Source organism: Hemicordylus capensis, chromosome 3, assembly GCF_027244095.1.
Source record: "Hemicordylus capensis ecotype Gifberg chromosome 3, rHemCap1.1.pri, whole genome shotgun sequence".
Taxonomy (NCBI): Eukaryota; Metazoa; Chordata; class Lepidosauria; order Squamata; family Cordylidae; genus Hemicordylus; species Hemicordylus capensis.
The window spans coordinates 149361857-149384381 of record NC_069659.1 but is presented as its reverse complement, the minus strand read 5'-3'; the positions used below and the strand labels follow the sequence as shown (position 1 = coordinate 149384381).

At 40.7% G+C, this 22525-nt stretch overlaps 1 protein-coding gene and 1 pseudogene across 5 annotated transcripts in view; one reads left to right on the top strand and one right to left on the bottom strand.

The window, feature by feature from the left end:
• CLYBL (citramalyl-CoA lyase) overlaps positions 1-22525 on the top strand; it is a 330208-nt gene that overhangs the window by 178074 nt on the left and 129609 nt on the right. For all 5 annotated transcript variants that reach the window (XR_008318450.1, XM_053304757.1, XM_053304755.1 and 2 more), the window contains exon 2: positions 13839-14025. Coding sequence is in view for 4 of the 5 variants with exons in the window: in XM_053304757.1 (XP_053160732.1) it covers positions 13839-14025 (187 nt within the window). In the remaining variant the exon portion in view is untranslated. The remainder of the gene's footprint in view (positions 1-13838; positions 14026-22525) is intronic.
• On the bottom strand, positions 19141-19960 carry LOC128349436 (exosome complex component RRP40-like; annotated as a pseudogene).

Below are 22525 nucleotides of genomic sequence, written 5' to 3'. Positions count from 1 at the left end.
GTGTGATATTGCAAAACTAAATAATCAAGAAACTAGACAAAGTAAAGCAAGGACTATCGGAGAAATTAGTAACATCAGCTGGGAAATGTTAATGAGAAATGGAACCATATGAAAGAAAAGATGATTGGTATATGCCAAAATAATCTAAAAGCTGAGAAACCAAAGAAAAAGCAAAAATTGATTACAGAAGACATTTTACAATGAATGGAAGAGCATAGGAAGTGGAAGACACAGGATGGAAATAACTATAAGAAGTTACATGAACTTATACAACAGAAAATAAAACGAGCTAAAAGAGTACATCTTTTCAGCAAGATGTACTGAGATAGAGGAACTACAACAAAAACATGATAATTTCAACCTACATAAGAAAATAAAGGAGACTTTAGGTTTATATGAAAAGAAGGGTGCAAATAATAGATGATGAAAAGCATGTTATAATAGACATAAAACAAAAACTTCACATGGAAAAAAAAGTTAAACAACTATTTGAAGATGAAAGATTGGATAACCTTGATATTGAAAGAACTGATTCTGGCCCTAAAATTCAGAAAGATGAAATAAAACAGGCTATAAATTTAGTGAAAAAAGGTAAAGCAGTTGGTCCAGATAAGATACCTGCTGAAATATTGAAATGGTTAGATAAACACTGTATAGACAGTTTTTGTGATTTATTTAATGCAGTTTATGACTCTGGAATTATCCCTGATGATTGGTTAAAGTCTATGTTTTTCATAATTCCAAAGAAAAGCAATGTGAAGACCTGCAGTAAATACAGAATTATCAGTCTCATGAGCAACACACTTAAAATATTTTTGAGAATAATACATTCAAGGATTTATCACAAGTGTGAGGATATTTTAAGTGAAAATCAGTTTGGATTTAGGAACAACTTAGGAACAAGAGAGGCACTTTTGGTATCTAAATTTTCATTCAGCGATGTAGAGATGTTAATAGAAATGTGTTTCTGTGTTTTCTTGATTATAACAAAGCCTTTGATGGGGTACAGCATATTAAGTTAAATGAAATCTTTAAAAGGATTGTATTAGAGGACACAAGGACATTCATATAATTGGCAATCTCTACTAGGACCAAAAAGCAGCAGTTAGAGTTGAGGATCAATTGTCAGAATTTATAAATATCAAGCGGGGTTTTCGACAAGGATGCATACTTTCACCTCTTTTGTTTAATAGCTACTCTGAAGCAATATTTAATGAAGCTTTATATGAGGTAGAGGAAAGAACTGTTGTTGGGAGTGAACAAATAAATACTCTTAGGTATGCTGACAATACAGTATTAATATCTGATAATGAGAATGATATGCAGGCAATGTTAAATAGAGTAGTACAAACAAGTTAACAATGTGGTCTGACTATTAATACCAAGAAAACTAAAGTCATGGTCATTACAAAGGGGCAGCCTGATGTGCCAAACATTATAGTGGGAAATAATGCATTAGATATAGTAACATCATATGTTACTATATGATGTTACTATAGGTTGCTGGTTAAATAATTATGATGTTACTATAGGTTGCTGGTGTTTAGGTTGCTGGTTAAATAATAAATGGGATAATACACAAGAAATAAAATCACGAATAGAGCAAGCAAGGTGTGCTTTTACTAAAATGAAAAAAATATTATGTAACCATGGACTTAATTTGAATTTAAGGATCAGAATGACCAAGTGTTATGTTTTCCCAGTCTTGCTTTATTGAATGAAAAGTTGGACACTCACCAAAGATATGTGTATGAGTCTTGAGGATTTTCTAACATGGATGTATAGAAGAATGTTGAAAATATCCTGGGTAGATTGAATCACCAATTTAAAAGTTCTGTGAAGAATGAATAAGAACATGGAAATTTTAAGAATAAAAGAAAAGAAACTGGAATATTTGGGGCATGTCATGAGACATCAGAGACATTGTATTCTGCAATTAATATTGCAAGGAAAGATTGAGGGCAGGAGGAGAGCAGGAAGAAGGAAAACATCATGGTTGAAAAACCATAGAGACTGGTATGGTAGAAGCACTGTGTCTCTGTTTAGAGATGCATTGTCAAAAGATCAAGTAGCCTTAATGACAGCTAACCTCCAATAGGAGAAGCAACTAAAGAAGTCAGTTTTTTAAATGACCCCAAGCATCCATCTTTGTAAAGTTACTTGGGGAATCCATTCTAAAGCCGGCGTTGTTTTGATGATTATGTCTGTAATTATTTTTAAGAGTTCTACAGTCAGTGAAGTATATAATGTACAGTAAACTCATGGGATATCACGATATCATCTTTTTCTAGTTAATGCAACATGCATATGATTTTCCATTTGTATAATTAAAAACCGTAGAAATTAATTGCAATGAGAGACTGACTCGTGGGACTGAAAGAAAGGGGGAGATTTTTTAAATTGCTAATTGAGAATTTAGCTACCTCTGGGACTTATTAAAAAACTGTTAAGTAACAGTATTTAAGCCAAGTTATACTCTAGATAAAAATGACATTTATTAAAGATTTGTGGGTATTGGTTAATAATTACTTTAAGTTCTTGAGTCTGGAGGATTATTAAATGCTCTCTTCAGGGTGTGTGTTTTTAAGCATTGTAAAAATATATATTTTGAGATTATTCTGAATGAAGTGGAACAACATTATTGTAGTTATATATGTGAATACATGCCTTGGTGGTTTGCACCAAGGTCTCTCCAGTCTACTATTCTCTTTCCAATTGTGACCTGTGAACCTCTGGTAACTCAAAAGCAGTATATGAAAATGGCCATCTTCGATTTCTTCCCGCTCTCTGGTTATGAAAGGCACCTGGCCTTTCATAACCTTTAAAAAAGCCTTTAAAAAAGCCAAATCTGGCAACAGAGGAAAATATTAACAAGTTGTTATAGTAAAAAATAATCTGCCTACTTTCTTCTCACTGTCTCTACAACTGGACTAAATTTGGTTCAAGTTAGATATCTTGCACCTCATAGGAACATAGGAAACTGCTATATACTGAGTCAGACCAGTGGTCTATCTAGCTCAGTATTGTCTTCACAGACTGGCAGCAGCTTCTTCAAGGTTGCAGGAAGAAATCTCTCTCAGCCCTATCTTGGAGAAGCCAGGGAGGGGAACTTTCTGTTCTTCCCAGAGTGGCTCCATGCCATCCCCTGAGGGGAATATCTTATAGTGCTCACACTTCTAGTCCTCATTCATATGCAGCTAGGGCAGACCCTGCTTAACTAAGGGTACAAGTCATGCTTACTACCACAAGACCAGCTCTCCTCCATAAACCAGCTCTCTTCAAATGTTCATGCATCTGCCATCTTGGATTGGGGTGGATGACATCATTACAAACTAAACCATTGAGGTGTCCCTGTGTGTCATTCACTAAACTGTACCAAATTTGGTTCAAATTGGTTAGACAGCACTTGCTCCTCAAAAGTTCACACATCCACCATCTTGGATCAGGGTCAAAACATCATCAAAAACTATACCATTGGGTAGTATCCCTACAGCTGTAGCAAATTTGGTTCAAATTGGTTAAGTGCTTCACAAGTTAATCCACTTGTGCCGCAAAAGTTTACACATCCACCATCTTGAATTGAGGTGGATGACATCATCATAAACTATGCCATTGAGGTGTCCCTGTGTGTCACTCACTACAACAGTACCTCACTTGATTCAAATAAATTAGACTGTCTACAAGTTAGTGTTATGTTCATGTGTCTGCCATCTTGGATCAGGCTGGATGACATCATCATAAACTATGCCATTGAGGTTTCCCCATGTGCCCCTGTAGCTGTAGCAAATTTGGTTCAAATTGGTCAAGCGGTTCACAAATTAGCCCACTTGCTCCTCAAAGGTTTATGCCTCTCTTGAATCGGAGTGGATGACATCACCACAAACTATGCCATTGAGGTGTCCCTGTGTGTCACTCACTACAACTGTACCTTATTATGGTTCAAATCGGTTAGACAATCCACAAGTTAGCCCACCCTCTCCTCAAAAGTTCTCATGTCTGCCATCTTGGATTGGGGTAGATTGAGGTTTCCCCATGTGCCCCTATAGCTGTAGCAAATTTGGTTCAAATTGGTTAAGCAATTTACAAGTTAGCCCACTTACATCTCAAACATTTACGCCTCCGCCATCTTGTATGTGGGTGGATGACATAATCACAAACTACGCTCTTGAGGTGTCCCTGTGGGTCCCTACAACTGTACCCAATTTGGTCCATATTGGTTCAGGTGTTGCAAAGTTGATGAGGCGGACACACACACACACACACACACACACACACTCTCGGACACACGGAATGCCAGGTGATCTCATAAGACTATTGGAAAGTAGGTTAAAAATGAAAGAAAAAGTGGCACAACTAATGTGGCTGTTAAATAATGTTCTTGTTCAAGTCAGCCTGTGCCAAAGTTTTGCTACAATATATGAAATGGAGAAAGATCAATATTTTCAATTTCTCAACAAAAATAGCTTGTTCCAATCTCCTGTGAGAGAGTCTATTTTTTTTCTTTCCCAAATCTCTAAATATAAGCCTTACAATCTTTTTTAAAAAAATTGCATTGTGTCCCACTAACTATTCTATGACAATCTAGCTAAACAGAATGTTTAATCCCATTGATTTCAGTGGACTTAAGCATGGTTAACTCTGTGTTGGATTGTGGCCATTGATCTTTAGCTTTCTTTTTCAGTAAATAGCAGAAAAGCTGGCCACTGTGTATAGAAGATTCCTGGATAGTTGCAAGCCACAGTGTAGTTGAGATAATTTACTTGATGGGTTAAAGGAAAGGTCACGGGGTTAGAGCTCGTGGGAGGGTTGGGCTTGGTTAACCATTTAACCTATGATTGCATTTTATCATTTTATGGTTGAGAGATCTATTATTTTAGGCCTTTGTCGGTTACTTTTTTAGTTGATCTCAGTCCTATCATTCCTTGAGAAGATTGTTTCTTTTTTTTATTCTTTCCTGTTTGTGTTTATTTCAATTGATTTTATGATAGCTTCAAGAAAAAAACACCATGCAAGACTACTATTTTAAAGAGACTTGCTTGATATTAGTTGCCATTTGAAATCCAGCACAAAACAACTTACAATTTTAGCGTCTCTCCCCGTTTTTTTAATCCCCCTCCTACTACAGTTTGGGTTTCCAGCAGGCAACTCCTTGCTCTATAGTGTGATCTGTTCCAGTCTGTGAGATCTAAGAGTTGTCATCACTGGAATTAATTTTGTTTTTTGTTTTAAATTACTGACTCTTCTCTTCAGTGGACTTCTCTACATTGCACTTTTGAAATTGTGTACCTTCTCTGCTTTTTTTTTTAGCTGTTGTGTTCTAGATAGTTTGAAATGGAGACACTGGCTGACATTCTGATTAATGAAACGTGAGTTTTCCTATCAGTGTCCATGCAATGCTGGTGCTGGTATGCTGCACTTCCAAATGATGGATGGTCTTGCACTACTTCCCTGAGCACAGCCAGGTGAACTACAGTAAGTGTGCTCTCTGGCACACGATTGCCCATGCTTCCAAAGCACAACAGACCAGCACAAGGGCTAGCACTGCATGGGCCCTGATACTAGGAGTGCAGTGCACACACTTGGTTACTCAGGATGTCAGCCATTGATTTCACTTACAGTAGGCTCAAACCTATTTGTGCCTATCCAATTTCTGTTTACAGTAAGATGTAATAGAAATTGGATCTCCTAGCAACTGTCTCATATTTCTAAAGTCTCTTGCGTAACATCTTCTAATCTTCGATGGTATCAATCAATCTGTACAGTATTGTATTTTGTGGTGGGGAAGAGAGGTTTTTTTAAAAAAATCATGAAAAAATGTCTTTGAATAAGGGCGGGAAATGAGAAAATCCGTATGTAAAGGAATGTGTTTGATATGTTGGTTGGCATGACTTTTGTTTCAGCTTAATTAAAGAATGTTGATAAATCAGCTCCCTTTATAGTTAGATAATCAACTCATGTTAAACATCTGCATGTTAAACATGTTGCTTTATTAATTGGCACCCCAACCATGTATTTGTAAACCAACCATGTAAACCAGTGGGACTAAAATTTCATGTTGAGTAAATGCATATAGCCAAGTAGAGAACATATCCTAAAATCCCTCTTGAATTTCTTTGCCATAGTTTTTTTAAAAGTGTTTTGAGGATATCCAGAATAAAATCAATAAATACTATTCACCTGAATTTTACTTAGTTTTTAATAGTAAGGAATTGGTCTTTGTTAAAACATCAGCTTTCTTTTCATTTCCTCTCTCTCTCTTGATATTTTTATTTCCCTTTCATATGGACTTTTGTAGGTTCTTGTCACTTCAAACGTTAGAGGTCCTTCCTCTTTTCTTTTGCCTTACAATACACATTATGTATGAGGGGCTCTTTTTTGTGTGTGTTTGCCTGCATATTCCTCTACTCGATCTGTGCAATATTGTAGTTGACCAAATTTAAAACACTACCTTAGTTAAGATTCCTGCTGTGCCATTTTATGTATTTGGACCTGGAAAGTGCCCCCAGCAATAACTACCTGAATTTAATTATGCAATATAGCTGCATTTACTTTCAGATTCTTTTTGACTAATGCTTTAAGGCAATTGTAACCATGGATGATGGGATTAAGTGGCTCTTGAAGTGACTTTAGCTTCTTGTGGGAACAAAGAGGAAGAAGAGAACACTTAGCCCCTTTTTGAGTAAGCAGCTTTCCCCCCAACCACTATATAAAGAAATACAATTAACAAACATTATCCCCAGAGGTAAATTGAAATGTACATGCAGACAAGAGCTGCTCTTGACTGTAATTAGACATATATGATCTGAGGTATTTTAGCCATTCATTAGTGTTAATTCTTTGCGAAACAAGCCATCAGAACAAAATGATTAGAATGTTAGGTCGATAACCAGGATTATTAGTGAGCAGCACAGGTATATCAATCAAGCAATTCAAAAGCGTATATGAATAGTTAAATTTTTTAGCTTGTCCTCGAGATTTGGTGGCGTTTGGTATAAACAATTTAAATCTTCCTGTTTCATTAGAGAGAATCATGCATATAGGAGCCTTCTGTAATTTCATATGCTGCAATGCCTTGTAAAATCTGAAAAGTGAGGAAGCACTGACCAGGTTTCTTAGTGGTCAAGCCTAGGATTTCCATGTCTGATGTAGCTCTTTGCCCTTGTGCATGATCATCAGAGTACAATATGTGTAATCAGCAGCAAGTATATATTTAGTTGAACATTTTATACTGTTTGAGGTATCCACTTTTTCTTGACAGAAGACTTGAGGTATTAAATGCAGCATTTTTATTCTGCCAAAGCAGTGCAAGCACCAGAGTATAACAAAGCTCTGGTTATAGGAATAGATACCAATGGGGAGCACATCAGTGCACTAGTAGGGTCAGATATAGAGCCATAATCACAAGGAACTTCAGGAAATCTGAGTTGGGACCTAGTCTGCTCAGTGGCCCTAGCTATTGTACCTGTGAGCCAGAGGGCCTTGGATTGCTTTGGATCTACAGTCTGAGAGATTAAGAGAACAGTTGGTATGATAGTGTTACTAGGTCATGCTTGGAACTGGGGATAATGAGCATCTCTGCAGCAGTTCTGCACCACCGAAGCTGCATATCATGTCAGCCACTGTTTAGTTATCACATTTGTATCGCACACGTTCTCCAAGGAGGTCAGGAGACAATATACATGGGAGTTATCTCATTTTATCTCACAAGAATCATGTGATAGACTAAGACTGGCCAAAGCCATCCAATAAGAATAATGACTGAATAAAGAATTGAATATGCTTACCTCAGTTCAAGACCCAGACTTTATTTGCTGCACCACACAGGCTCTCAGATGTTAGCACAAGTCTAAAGATTTCCTGGTTTCTAAAGCAGAGGGGATCCCAACCTTGGGTCCCCAGGTGTTTTTGGACCATAACATCCATCGTCTCCAGCAACAATCCCCAAAGTGGCTGGGGATTATGGGAGCTGTTAAATAATAAATAATAATAGTAAGTAGTAGTAGTCCAACAACGTCTGGGAGCACGACAAGGTTAGAAACCCCTGTTTTAAAGTGCAAGAGTCAAGTTAGCCCAAAGGTTGCAATGAGGGCAGTGCGAGGAGTGGTAGATACAGGAGTGGTAGATACATTATACAGTAGGTATAATGTGACCACAGTACTTTTGTAGACCTGAGACTTGGGTTGTAGTTTTTCTTGCTTCCTTTTTTCTATAGAGATTTATTTTAAAATAGGTGTCAAGAGCACAAATGCTAACTTGGCAAAGAGGCACCCCTGCTCTTTGTTAACCCCTGCTAACCTGGCAAAGAGGCACCTTTTAATGTGGTGATTCTCTTTATTTAGCAGGGGGAGAGTAATTGGCCCTATCCACCCCCAGCGCAATACCTCCAGTGACCGTTGCTGGTGTATATCTTATGTTTCTTTTTAGATTGTGAGCCCTTGGGAAGGACTTGATGTCTGGATAAAACAAACCAGTCAATAACACCTGTCTGACTGTAATAATAATAATAAGAATAAGAATAATAAAAACTTGAACACCATCTTGACACCTTGGGCATCAATAAAATTACAACACATCAGCTACAGAAGGCCACACTACTTGGGACAGCACGAATACTATGACACTATCTTTCATTTTTCTTTAGTTATCCCTTGGAAAGGGCCTGATAATTAATGTACCAAATCCAGTCAATAACATCTGGTAGACTGTGTGTAAATAGCATCATCATCATCATACAAACAAACGTCTGCCACACAATACTCCAGATATAACTGTAGCCGAGAAGAAAGAAAAACAAGTTAAAATAATCGACATAGTAATACCAAGTGAAAGCAGAATAGAAGAAAAAGAAATAGCAAAAATAACAAAATACAAAGATCTACAAATTGAAATTGAAAGGCTGTGGCAGAAGAAGACCAAAATAATCCCAGTGGTAATTGTCTCCCTAGGTGCAATTCCAAAACACCTTAAAGAGTACCTCAACACAATAGGGGCCACAGAAATCACCATCAGCCAATTACAAAAAGCAACTTTACAGGGAACAGCCTATATTCTGCAACCATATCTATAATAATAACAGCAACAATAATGATAATAAAATCCAGCCATCCCAAGTCCTTGGGAAGGACTTGATGTCTGGATAAAACAAACCAGCCAATAACACCTGTCTGACTGTAAACAAAAATAATAAATAAATGCTTCTTATATGCATTTTGTAGACTTGAACCTTTTAAGAAAATTCTGTCAAGGAAAAAATCCCAACTTCTCACATTAACTAATGGAGCTCATGGAGAAAATAATGAAGACATAATGCTTTTTGAAAACATTAGAAACCTACATGCTGTAGTCAAAGGAAATAATTTGTGATAAAGCCTGTTTTTCTCATGCTCAAACTTCTTTTGTTACAGTTCTTTGTTTTACATATCCTGATGGGTTTATCAGTTTAAATGGAAGAAAGCGAAATAGTATATAATGGCATATCAGATTATAGTGCTCTTTTAAGAATTTTAATAAGAAAAGTTCTTTGTGTCATGTATGCTGAGCTCCTGTTATACTAGGAAACAGCCAAGCAAATTGACTCAATGTCTGCAGTTAAACCAGCAGTGTGGGTGTGGGAAATGGGTTCCATGATTAGGGAATGCACCACAGGTGGGACTGTGGGCAGCTGTACCTGAGTTTAGACCTTAGGGAATTCAACTCAGGTCCCTGAGGTTAGCAGCTTCAGCTGGAAGTTGGAGTCTGAAATGTAAAAGAACAAATAGAACTGTTCAGTTGCATGCCAAATTCTTAATGTATGTATCAAGCATTGCTTAATCCTGAGGATTCGTGCTGTCTGCCAAATAAAAGATCTAAGGTTGAATACCCCTGAAAGGACTCTGAAACCTGAGATGTACATGTCTACATTAGTTCACTTGGCCTCAGTCTCCTAAGGGTCCTGATTAAAGCTCTGGAGTCACAGATACCAGGAGCATACGGGCATAGCTACAATTGAAAGGTGGGGGACAAATGTCCTTTGGCCCCCTGGGGGGGCACCATCTGGGTGACACCATGCTCTCTGCTCTCCCCTTTGCACCCCTCTGAAGAAGGCAGAAGGGAGAGACCTATCTTCATTTTTTGTCCCAGAGCCTGCTCCAACCTTGCTACGCCCCTATAGGTGCGTTTCCATACATCACCAATAAACCAGTGTTGAACCTATCAGATTAGCTCATCTGTCTTAACAAAGCAGCTGCATCATAGAGGTTCATGATTTCCAAATCTTCTAGGTATCTTCTCCTTTTCACCAATGCTGCATTACTGTGTGCTGGATTTAGATAACTGCTAAATATGATATGACATCAAAATGTTATTGGTACTGTAGTTTTTTAAGTTTTACATTAAGGGCTACTTCACACTGTAATTTTCTTACATGAAGATAAGTGGGGACGCCCATACATAGTGGTGCTTTTGAGGCCACCCCCTTGAAAAACAGCTCCTGAGAGCCACTTCCAAAATATGGAGAGCAGCCAATTCTTGTACTTGACAAAAAAGAAAGCCCTTGTGCTACAACTTACACATAGCAATAGATATGTAAACTCCTACTAACCATGCAAAAGGATACTATCTATCTATCTATCTATCTATCTATCTATCTATCTATCTATCTATCTAATTAAAAGATTTAATATACCACCCAATCCACTCAGGATGCTGTACGGGCAAGAACAGCACTCGAGATTTAAAAGAGAGAGAGACAGAGAGAGATTTAAAGGGCAAACACCTGGTGAAAAAGAAATATCTTCAATAAGATCTTAAAGGCTGAAAGGGAGGAGGCAGACCATCTGGGGGGTGGGGGGATTCTAAAGTGAAGGGGCAACAACAGAGAAAGCCCTTCCATGGGCCATAGTACTATGGACCTCTCTGAGACCAGGGACTGAATGAAGGGCAACCTAAGAATATCTCACAGGATTGGACAGGACTGGGTGGGAGAGGTGGTCTTGAAGGTAAGCAGGTGCTAAGCCTTGAAGGGTTTTAAAGGTGAGAACCAGCACTTTGAATTGGACCTGGAAGCAAATAGGTAACCAGTGCAGTGACCTCAAGAGAGGTGCCACACTATCATATCTCCTAGTGGCCATAAACAGGCAGGCTGCCGCATACTGCTCCCAAGAGTTGCTGCCCACTTGATGAGATCATCTGAGGGGGCTCTGCTCTGGGTGCTGACAATGAGGGAAGTTCGGTTGTCGTGCACGTGAGACAGGGCCTTCTCTGTTGCTTCTCCCAGACTTTGGAATGCTGTCCCAGTGGCCATTCACTCCATCACAGTTTTTAGAAAGCTTGTTAAATCTTGGCTTTTTATCCAGGTCTTTACATGATTGTTTTTATTGCTGCTTCTGTGTGTTTTACCCATGTATAGTTTTTATGTTTGATTTTATATTTAAATCAGATTTGTTTTATATTTTTAGCTTAATTTTTAATTGTCATTTTTATTGTATGATTTTTAACTTTTGTAAACTGCCTTGGGATTGTTTTTAATGACCATGGCAAGGGAGAGTTGGCTATATCCCCCATATTCAAATCACGTTGCGACTGCTCCAAGACAAAGACCAGGTCTAAAGTGTGTCCGTCCACATGAGTCGGGCCCTAGACTACCTGCGACAAGCCCATGGTTGCCATGAAGGCCATGAACTCCTGAACACACACGGAGGCCCCGCCTAGGGCTGGAAAGTTGAAGTCTCCCAAAATCATAAGTCTAGAGGTCTCAATCACCAGCTCCGCCACAAGGTCAAGGAGCTCAGAGAGGGCAGCAGCTGAGCAGCGGTGCGGCCGGTACATCAGCAGAAGCACAATCTTGTTGCGTAGGCCCAACATCATGAGAAGGCATTCACAACCAGTCATGTGCGGGGCAGGGCCCCTGACCAATGCAAGATCTTCTTTGAAAATCACCACCACCCCGCCACGGCTAATGAAGCACATGGAAACCTGGTGGGCACATTTCAGATAGGGCAACATCCCCATCTAGGCCCAACTAGGTCTCAGTAATGCAAGCCAGGTCGTGCTGTTCCTCCAGTAAAAGATCGAAGATGGAGGAGGTCTTATTGCAGACCGACCTGGCATTAAACATCAGCATCCTTTTAAAGTAGTGTCTCTTCTATTTCGCAGGGGCAGAGTAAGGGTCTCTATTGAACTCCCACACAATGTGTCTTCAGTGTCTGTTACTGGTATCTCCCTTGTGTTTCTGTTTAGACCTTGAGCCCCTTTGGGATAAGACAGTCTTCTGATCCTTTTTGCTATGCAATCTTCTTATTGTTTTTGCTAAGCAAAGCACTTTAAGAGCATTTTTGTTCAAAGGTGATATATAAATATTAATAATGTATTCCTGTATAAGCAGGTTATCCCGGTGTAAGGAAACTGTCATGAATGGGTAACTGAGCTGTGACTTGGTTGCCACGAGTGGCATGGGAAGTTGGAAATACCTTTCCATCAGCACCAGCAACCATCCTCCATATGAGTATTGTATGATACCCCTTTTACTGGAGATGTTGCAGAAATGTTGCTTCTGCTTATTTGTATTGCTATTCCTAAGAGGAGGTCAAAATTATCTCCTTTCCAGTTCAGGACATAGTGCAGTTGCTAGATGATTGGGCTCGGACACAATCTCACATTCCTGCTCAAAGCTAAACTAAACGGGAGGGGATCAGGGGAGGAGCCAGCATTGAGTAAACGCATTCAAAGAACCTGGGCCGCCACCCCTCAAACATGCAGCTCCGTTTGTGAGCTAGATCCTTCAGAACCGTGTTGACAGCATGGCCAACAGCAGCTCTCCCAGGGCTTCGTTTGGGAGCTAAACTGCATTTTAGGTGTATATTTTAAAAACCTAGGTGTATACTGAAGGAACATAATGTGTGAAGCAACCTTAAACTCACAGGGCTCTAGTAAGGATAAAATGCTCTTCTGACCTCCATGGAGTAGGGGTGTGTACTGAACCGGCTAGCCTGGTTCAGTTTGAGTCTGGACCAGACCAGACCAGGCCAAGTCTGGCACCTCCTCAAACCCTTCTGGTCCGGTTCGGCCCAGAGGGTCTATGGACCAAAAGGTGTTTTTTAAAATTAATTTTCCCCCAACTTACCCTCTAAAGGTAAGTTGGTAAGTCTAAAGGGGACTTCTAAAGGTAAGTCTAAAGGGGACTTCTCTGAGGTGGCAAGGGGGTCTACAGAGGTTCCGTCTCCCTCCCGACAGCCTCCGTTTTTGCAGGCATCGCCTCGGGTTGTCTTCGGCCCTTTCCAGGCCTTTCCCCCGGTGCCGTGGCCATTTTGGAGGCCGCCATGCATGTGCAAATGGCCCCTGGGCCATGACCCGGTCATGCAGGGGTCATTTGCACATGTGCGGTGGCCTCCAAAATGGCTGCCGCGCCAGGGGAAAGGCCCGGAAAGGGCCGAAGACTGCCCAAACTGAGTGGTGCCTGCAATAATAGAGGTGGGGGGAAACCTCTGCAGACCCTCCTGTCACCTTGGAGAAGCTCCCCCTGGAGGGAGTAAGTTGGGGGGGGAAATGATTTTAAAAAACCTTTTGGGTCCACAATCCCCCCAAATAACTGTAGGAGGTTTGGTCCAGGATCGAGCCAAACTGGGGTTGGTTCAGCTCAACCCCGAACTGTCGAACTGAACTGGCTCAAAGTCTAACCAGTTCGGTTCCAAAGCTATTCACACACCCCTACCATGGAGTAAATCACTACTTTACTACTTGTTAACAAAATAATAATATATCATATATAACTGAATGGCAGCAAAATTTATTGAAAGTGTTTATAGAAGGAAAAAAACCAAAACCTACCAGGAGACTAAAAATAACTTCTTCTTTTTTTACAGAAGTTCTCTTCTGCCTGTTGCCATTCCTAAGCTTGATTATCACTTGACACAGTCTCGCAGTTACATACCCAGGAGAGCTGTTCTCTATGTGCCTGCGGATGATGAGAGAAAGATTAAAAAAATTCCATCCCTCGGTGTGGATTCTGCTGTGTTGGACTGTGAAGATGGTGTTGCTCTAAACAGGAAGGTAAGCAGTATATTATTCATAGAGTCGGGCATGATTATTCCACGGCAGCAAGGTGTAAGAGGCTGCAGTACAGCTGTGCATTTAAACCATGTTTGGTGGATCATGCTGTGTCCTAGTGCTGTAAATTCAGCCTCCTTTACAAACACTGCTGAAAGCCTGCAGTACAGAAGCAAGTCACTGCAAACCTTACAAGTCGAATGTTTATTACTGTCCTCCCAGTTTGCCACCAATCTAATCAACAGTGCAGGCAAAACCTTATGATGACTGAAATAATTTTTTCCAGCTCATATATGATCTTCTCCCATTTCCACTGTTTTTTGTGATCGTGGTCCAGTTTAGACTAATCCGCCCCAAAGAACTACAAACACTGGGTTTGCAGCCTAGCAGCACTTATGCAGAGGCACTGTTTCTAGCATTCCTATTTTGAGGGGCCTTCACGTAGCCTTGTGCTTCACACGCAGTTGCAGTGGCTTGAAGTAGGGTCACTGCAATTGTGCAATTTGTGGAGGCCCTATAGACAGTCCCCATGATGAGTGCCACCAGACTCAAGCCCAGCTTGCAGCCTGCTACCTTCCAAGGCACCTTTAAAAAAAAAACCATTTCATATCCCGCTGTTTCTCCAAGGAGCCCAGAGTGGTGTACTACATACTTAGGTTTCTGCTCACAACAAGCCTGTGAAGTAGGTTAGGCTGAGAGAGAAGTGACTGGCCCAGTCACCCAGCAAGTATCATGGCTGAATGGGGATTTGAACTCAGGTCTCCCCGTTCCTAGTCCAGCACTCTAACCACTACACCACGCTGTTTCCATGAAGGCTGCTCTTTGTTGGAAATGAGATCCTTATGTTGGGGAAACCCTGTGAACAAAATACAGATTGAACAAGACATTGGACTTGTGCTCATGTTATGCTGTGTTAGCAAGTTAATAATTGAAATTTTACCCATGTATTTTGCATCCCATATAAATGACTAGGGCTTGTGCTTGCTTAAAATGTGTTTGAACAGTTATCAGTTCCATGTATTGATAAAGTGTTGGATGGGTTGAGGTTGGTGTTTTGTTGGTTGGTTTTACAAGTGCACAGCCTCCCATGATGTACTTGTTGCCAAAGTCTAACACTAACAGGTGTGGAACAGAACAGAATATCTGAAAAATATTCCCTGCACATACAAAACTAGCATGCTCTAGCCTAGCCTTCTTTCTGTCATGCTAACTTTCACTGTTGGGGATTGGGTTGTTTCTGTATGAGAGAGCACTTGAACATTCCAGAGCAGGTGGAACATTCTTCCACCTGCAGTCTAAAGGAGTACAGTGCAGCAACAGATACGTCATGTAAGGATCCTAACCATGTACACAATAATCTTTCAAAAACTCTCCTTCTCTGTGTTAAGTAGCCATTTTTAATCTGGGGCTATTTCAGTTCGCCCATGCATATGCTATTGCTTGATTTCTCATAATATTTGGAAACTTGCAGCTGAAGTGAGAAACATTAGGTGAAAGGGAATATAGAAGTTTTATTTTGGCGTTTCAAACTTCAGTAACACAGCCACACTGGTAAGCCATCTCATATGCTGCAGCCATCAAGCGTTGAACTAACCACCCCAAAGATAAAGTGCGGGGGGGGGAATAAAAATGAACTAGGAATTCAAATTGATTGAATTACTGTCTTGATAACATTGCTGGCACTGGTAGCATTAGAAATCTACCAATTTAGATTTATAAATCTACCAAGTACTAGTTGCAACCCTACTTGGAGAAGTTGGACCTGACCTCAGTAACTCATGCCTTGGTAACATCCAGATTGGACTACTGCAATGCACTCTACGTGGGGCTGCCCTCAGAGACTGTTCTGAAGCTTCAGCTGGTCCAGAATGCTGCTGCAAGGATGCTCGTGGGCACAAGTCACTTCATGAATATCACACCCATTCTGGTGCAGCTTCATTGGTTACCAATCCGCTTTCATGCTAGGTTCAAGGTGCTGGTCTTGACCTTTAAAGCTCTACATGGCTTGGGGCCAGGGTACCTGTTGGACTCCATTCACCCATATGAAACTTCCAGGGCCCTCCATTTATCATCTCAGGCCCTGCTCATGGCCCCGTCACTAACAGAAATTCGATTGTGGGGACTAGAGAACGGCCTTTTCCATTGTGGCCCCTCGGTTTTGGAACGCCCTCCCTGAAGAGCTTCGCCATGCTCCTTCCTTCAGTGTTTTTTAAAAACTGCTAAACACATCTTTTTAAAGAGGCTTTTTAAATTAATGCTCCATCTTTGATTATATCTGGTAGGTTCTTTAGTTTTTAGTTTTTATAATTCTCAATTTTTAGCTTTTAAAATAACGTTTAATTTGAAACTTAATACTGATTGTGGTTTTAAACCTGACTTTTAACTTGTTTACATAGTTTGGTTAATTGTATTACTTTTATTGTATATTGTATCTATTTTATTGTTGTGAGCTGCCCTGAGCAGTAGTGTACTGGAGGGGCGGGTTTGGAAACCTCAATTAGTTCAGAATGCAGCAGCTAGGCTGCTGTCGGAGCTACAAAGAACATTTAACACTCCTTGTTGTACCATCTGGAGAGGAGAGCTGGTCTTGTGGTAGCAAGCATGACTTGTCCCCATAGCAAAGCAGGGTCTGCCCTGGTTGCATATGAATGGGAGACTTGATGTGTGAGCACTGCAAGATATTCCCCTCAGGAGATGAAGCCGCTCTGGGAAGAGCCGAAGGTTTCAAGTTCCCTCCCTGGCTTCTCCAAGATAGGGCTGTGAGAGATTCCTGCCTGCAGCCTTGGAGAAGCTGCTGCCAGTCTGTGAAGACAATACTGAGCTAGATAGACCAATGGTCTGACTCAGTATATGGCAGTTTCCTATGTTCCTGTGTTCCTATCTTCACTGGCTTCTGATTTGTCTGGACCCAGTTCATGGTGCTGGTTATTACCTTTAAAGCTTTAAACAGTTTAGGGCCATAGTACTTAAACTCTTATATGAGGTTGCCCCTACATTAAGATATTCTGAAGGGTCCCTGCTCCAGAATCCATACTGCCATCTGAAGTGCAGTTGGTGGGGAATTGGGAAAGAGTCTTTCCAGTGGTGACACCTAGACTATGCAACCTTTCCCCAGAAGCCAGGTAGGCTCCTTTGTTAGCCATCTTGTGCTGACTTGTAAATATGCATCTCTTAAGACAAGCCTTTAACTGTAATTGATTTACCTAGCTGCTAGATTGTTTTATGTATACCTGATTCTTTGCTGACGTCTAATTATTTAATTGCCTGTGATATTTTATTGTTTTAATGCATTGATATCTTATTGGTCTTTGTACACTGCCTTGAGCACACCCATGTTGAAAGGCAATATATAAATTTAGTAAATAAGTAGTTAGTTGTCTCACTCAATCCAGTGAAGCCTTTGATGTTTAAGTTCTATTCAAACAGTAGAGTAAAAAAACCTAACAAAATTCAGATTACCCAAATATGGTTATATTCTGTTAATTAAGTTATGTAGTACTAGGGAAATTCTCTATATTTAGAAAAGAGCTAAACTTGAAATCCAGAATTTTGGATTGTATTTAGATTATGAATTAGATTTTAGATTGGAATTTGTTTGTTCTTTAGCTCATCAGAAACAGTCTTCAGAATTGTAGAAGTTAAGTGGAGAATTGTACTTAGGTGGAGGGTAGAAGATACAATGGCTGACATGATGAGGAAAATTACTCAGAGTAGTCCCATTGAAATTAATTTGTCTTTTTAATTTCAGTAGGACTACTTTGAGTAATTTTCCTCATCATTTCGGCCATCAACAAAAAGGTCTGGCCTGAATATTGCCTCTTGAGGAAGCAGTTGTGACCTCCTATCTGATTATGTAAGTGAGTTTGATTGATTAAGTGCCATCAAGTTGGCATCGACTCTTAGTGACCACATAGCTAGATTCTCTCCAGGATAATCTGTCTTCAACTTGGCCTTTAAGGTCTCTCAGTGGTGCATTCATTGCTGTCGTAATTGAGTCCATCCACCTTGCTGCTGGTTGTCCTCTTCTTTTTCCTTCAACTTTTCCTAGCATAATGAACTTCTCAAGGGAGCTGGATCTTCGCATATGTCCAAAGTATGATAGTTTGAGCCTGGTCATTTGTGCCTTGAGTGAAAATTCTGAATTGATTTGTTCTATGGTCCATTTGTTGTTTTCCTGGCTGTCCATGGTATCCTCAAAAGTCTTCTCCAGCACCAAAGTTCAAAAGCATCAATGCTTTCCTATTTTGCTTCTTCAACGTCCAGCTTTTGCATCCATAGAGTGTCACGGGGAAAACCATTGTCCAAACGATTCTAATCTTTGTAGGTGTAAACACATCACAGCATCTAAATATCCTTTCCAAGGCCTTCATTGCAACCCTACCAAGTGCTAGTCTGTGGTGTATCAATGGACTGCTGGATCCTTTACTGTTGATGGTCGATCCTAAAAGGCAGAAGCCATCCACCAGTGTCTTCATTATCAATAATTAGGCTGGTTGCTGTACCCGTTGTCATTAGTTTAGTCCTTACATTTACATGTTTACATTTTACATTTTATATCCTGCTCTTCCTCCAAGGAGCCCAGAGCAGTGTACTACATACTTAAGTTTCTCCTCACAACAACCCTGTGGCTGAGAGATATGTGACTGGCCCAGAGTCACCCAGCTAGTATCATGGCTGAATGGGAATTTGAACTCAGGTCTCCCCGGTCCTAGTCCAGCACTCTAACCACTACACCACGCTGGCTCATTGATGATGATTGATGCTGGCTCAATCATGCATTGGACTGGGCTGTACATCACTGAAAGTAGCCAACAGAAGGCTAAAACAACATGGATGAGAGAAACAAAGCTTCCCTTTATTTCAAAGTTAAAGCAAAGGCACTTGATTAAGTCAGCATTACAGGGGTCTTTAGAAAAATTCTACTACAAAACATGGAGTTTGATGCTCAGAACATTAACCGACACAGCTTGCCACATGACAAGGCCTAAAAGGAAAAAAAACCAGTGAACTAAAATTTTATCATCTTAAATATAAAAAATAAAATTTTATTTTTGTGTTTGTAATCTATGATTTCTATCTAGAACATAAAATGAAAAATCATTTTTCTTCTTCTTCTCATCAGCTGTCTAACAGTTTAGCAACTGCTTGTTTCCTTTGTTCTGCAGTCATGTGCTCACGTTTCCAAGACATTTGCCACAATTAGAGTTTGTTGAATTGTTTTGGCTTTTTCTCATATTCTTCCATTCATTCCAAACACCAACTCAAATGGGTAAAATTTTCCCAAATCCTGAATGATTTCACAGCCTGGAGCCAGGAGTTTTCTGACTAGTCCTAACGACACCTTAAATAAGAAGCCGTCTTGTCCTATTGCTTTCATGCCATTTGCTCGGCCACTGCTGTCTATACAGACCATCTCAGGTTCCATGTCTTTATTAGCAACTATGAGCTGGCCATAAATAAGGTCTTCCACCTGCACATTTGGCCGGTTCCTTTTGGTTGCACCTTCAAACGCCAAATAGGAAAGAGAAGCTTGCTCACTTCCTCCAACATCCACTTTGAATATGTCTCCAGCTTTGGCAGTCATTATGCCTATCACATGATCTCCCTTGACTGGGACATACCGCCTCTGCTGAGAGTCCACCCAGTAGGTTCCGCTGGAGCCACTTCCACTCCCTGCCTGCCCTCCAGGGGCCCAGTAGCGCAGCAGCCCACACTTGGTGACCAGAAGCCTGTCCCCGCCGCGCCTCAGTCCTGGCCTGTAAACCAGACGCCCTTTCTGAGGGCCGCTGGTGGCCAGACGGAGCCGCTCGCCATCCACCTCCGGCTGCGCGGGGAGAAGCAGTGCGTCACCTGGCAGCACCACTTGGCCTACCCGCTCCTCAGCTAAGCACATCATGGCAGCCACCATGTTTCCTTTAGGGGCGCCGTGGTTGGACATGTCTTCTTAATATTTAGTCATAGTCCCATTTTTTCACTGTGCTCCTTGACTTTCATTACTAGAGCTTGCAGATCATCTGCATTCTCAGTTGTCAGAGAGGTGTCATCAGCATAGGGCAGGTGATTGATGTTTATTCCTCCAACTTTCAAACCACACTCATCTTCTTCCAATCCAGTTTCTCTCACTATATGTTCAGCATATAAATTGAATAAATAAGGAGAAAGTATACAGCCTTGTCTTACTCCTTTGCCGATCTCGGACCAGTCTGTTTCACCATGTTCCGTCTGGACTGTGGCTTCCTGTCCTGTGTATAGGTTTCTCATGAGAACAATGAGATGTACTGGGACACCCATTTTCCTAAGGATATTCCACAACTTTACACTGTCGACACAGTCGAAGGCTTTTCTATAGTCAATAAAGCACATATTGACTTCTTTTTCGTATTCTTTGGCTTTCTCAATTATCCAGCATGCATCAGCAATGATGTCTCTTGTTCCTTGGCCTTTTCTGAAACCAGCTTGAACATCCAGCATTTCCCTTTCCACATAGGGCTCTAATCTGCGTTGGATGATCCTGATCATTTTTTTACTAGCATGTCAAATTTAGGATATTGTGTGATGGTCTGTGTAATCTGTTAAGTCTCCTTTCTTTGGTATGGGTATGTAGACTGACCTCTTCCAATCTGTTGGGCACTATGTTGTTCTCCAAATTTGCTGGCATAGTTTGGTTAGAACTTTGACAGATTCTTCTTCTGTTGCCTGCCATATTTCTGTAGCTATTCCATCAATTCCTGTAGCCTTCTGACTTGGTAATGACCGGAGTGCTGATCTAACTTCATCTTCCTGTACTAGAGGTTCTTGCAAGTAGGGAATATCTTCTAGAGTATCCCTGCTGTACAGATTTTCAGTATACTCCTTCCACCTCTGTTTGATCTTTTCTGAATCAGTTACTATCTGTCCTTTGGGATCCCTTAACATACCAATTCAAAGTTGGAACCTCCCTCTGAGTTTAGAGATCTTTTGGAAAACGTTCCTTGTTTTTCCATGTCTATTTCCATCCTCAAGGTCTTTACAGATGTCACTGTAGTACTGCTCCTTGTCTCTTCCAACAGCTTCCTGAAATTCCCTATTAAGTTCCTTCCTGAAGTCTTTATCTTTCTTGACTTTGGCTTCTCTCCTCCTCTTGGCAATTTCCATCGTCTGTTCTGGCATCCATTTTGCTTTCTTCTATTTCTTGGTCTTTGGCAGTCTTTTTTCACATTCATCCTCAACAACTTCTTTAATTTCATTCCACAGTTCCTCTGGTTCCCTATCAATGAGGTTCAAAACTTCAAAGTGTTTGTTCTCCTTAAAAATGGTGGGTACATTCTCAAGATCATATCATGGAAGCTGTATAGCTTTGTTTTTCTGCTTTAGCTTGACTTGGAATTTGCACATGAGCAGTTTGTGATCTGTTCCACAATCGGCCCCCGGCCATGTCTTTGCTGTTATAACTGAGCTCTTTCACCTCCTTGCACCAATAATGTAATCAATTTGATTTCTGTGTACTCCATCTGGTGATGTCCATGTGTATAAGTGCCGCTTTAGTTGTTTGAAGAATGTGTTAGCAATGAAGAGATCATTGGCTTGGCAGAAACTAATAAGCCGTTCTCCTGCTTCGTTTCTGTTTCCTAGGCCATACAGTCTGACTGTTTTCTCCTACTTACCTTTTCCAGCTTTTGCATTCCAGTCTCCAGCCACCAGCCTCATATCTTGCTTGCCTGTTCTGTCAGCTTCAGACTGAACTTAAGCATAAAAGTAATCAAACTCCTCTTCTTCTGCATCAGTCGTTGGGGCATAGACTTGAAGAATTGTCATGTTAAAGGGTTGTCCATGAAATCTAATTGATATTTGTCGGTCACTGACCGCATTGTACCCAAGTACTGTCATTGCTATATCCTTCCTGTCTATGAAAGCAACACTGTTCCTTCTTTGTTTTTCATGTCCTGAGTAGTAAACAGTATGATTTTCTGACTGAAAGTGTCCCATTTCAGTCCATTTTAATTCACTGATGCCCAAGATGTCAATCTGTAGTTGATTCATTTAATCTTTCACTGTGTTGAGCTTTCCCATATTCATGCTTCTTCTGTTCCACGTTCCCACTGTAATTCTGTCTTTGCAGCTTTGGATTTTCTTTTCCCGCACAGCAACATCAGCTGCTACATGTCCAAAAGGCTTTAGTCTAACCACATCATAAACACCATTGGTCCTCTGAGAGATCCTCAGCTCTTCCTCAGTAGCATGTTGAGTACCATCCGACCTGAGGGGCCCATCATCCAGCACTACATCAACAAACATTAAATTTTGTCTATCCATGTGGTCTATCCATGTTTTCTTGGTAAAATACAGGAGTGGTTTACCATTGCCTTCTTCCACGGAGTATGAAATGATGCCTTTGTCATTGTCACTGAAGTGATTGTCTGCCTCCAGGACCTTCCTGTATTGCTGCTGCCCAATATAGGTGCCTGCTTGCTTTAGCTGGGCAGCTGGGATGACCTTTGCACTTAGGATGACCCTTCTGGGAGTA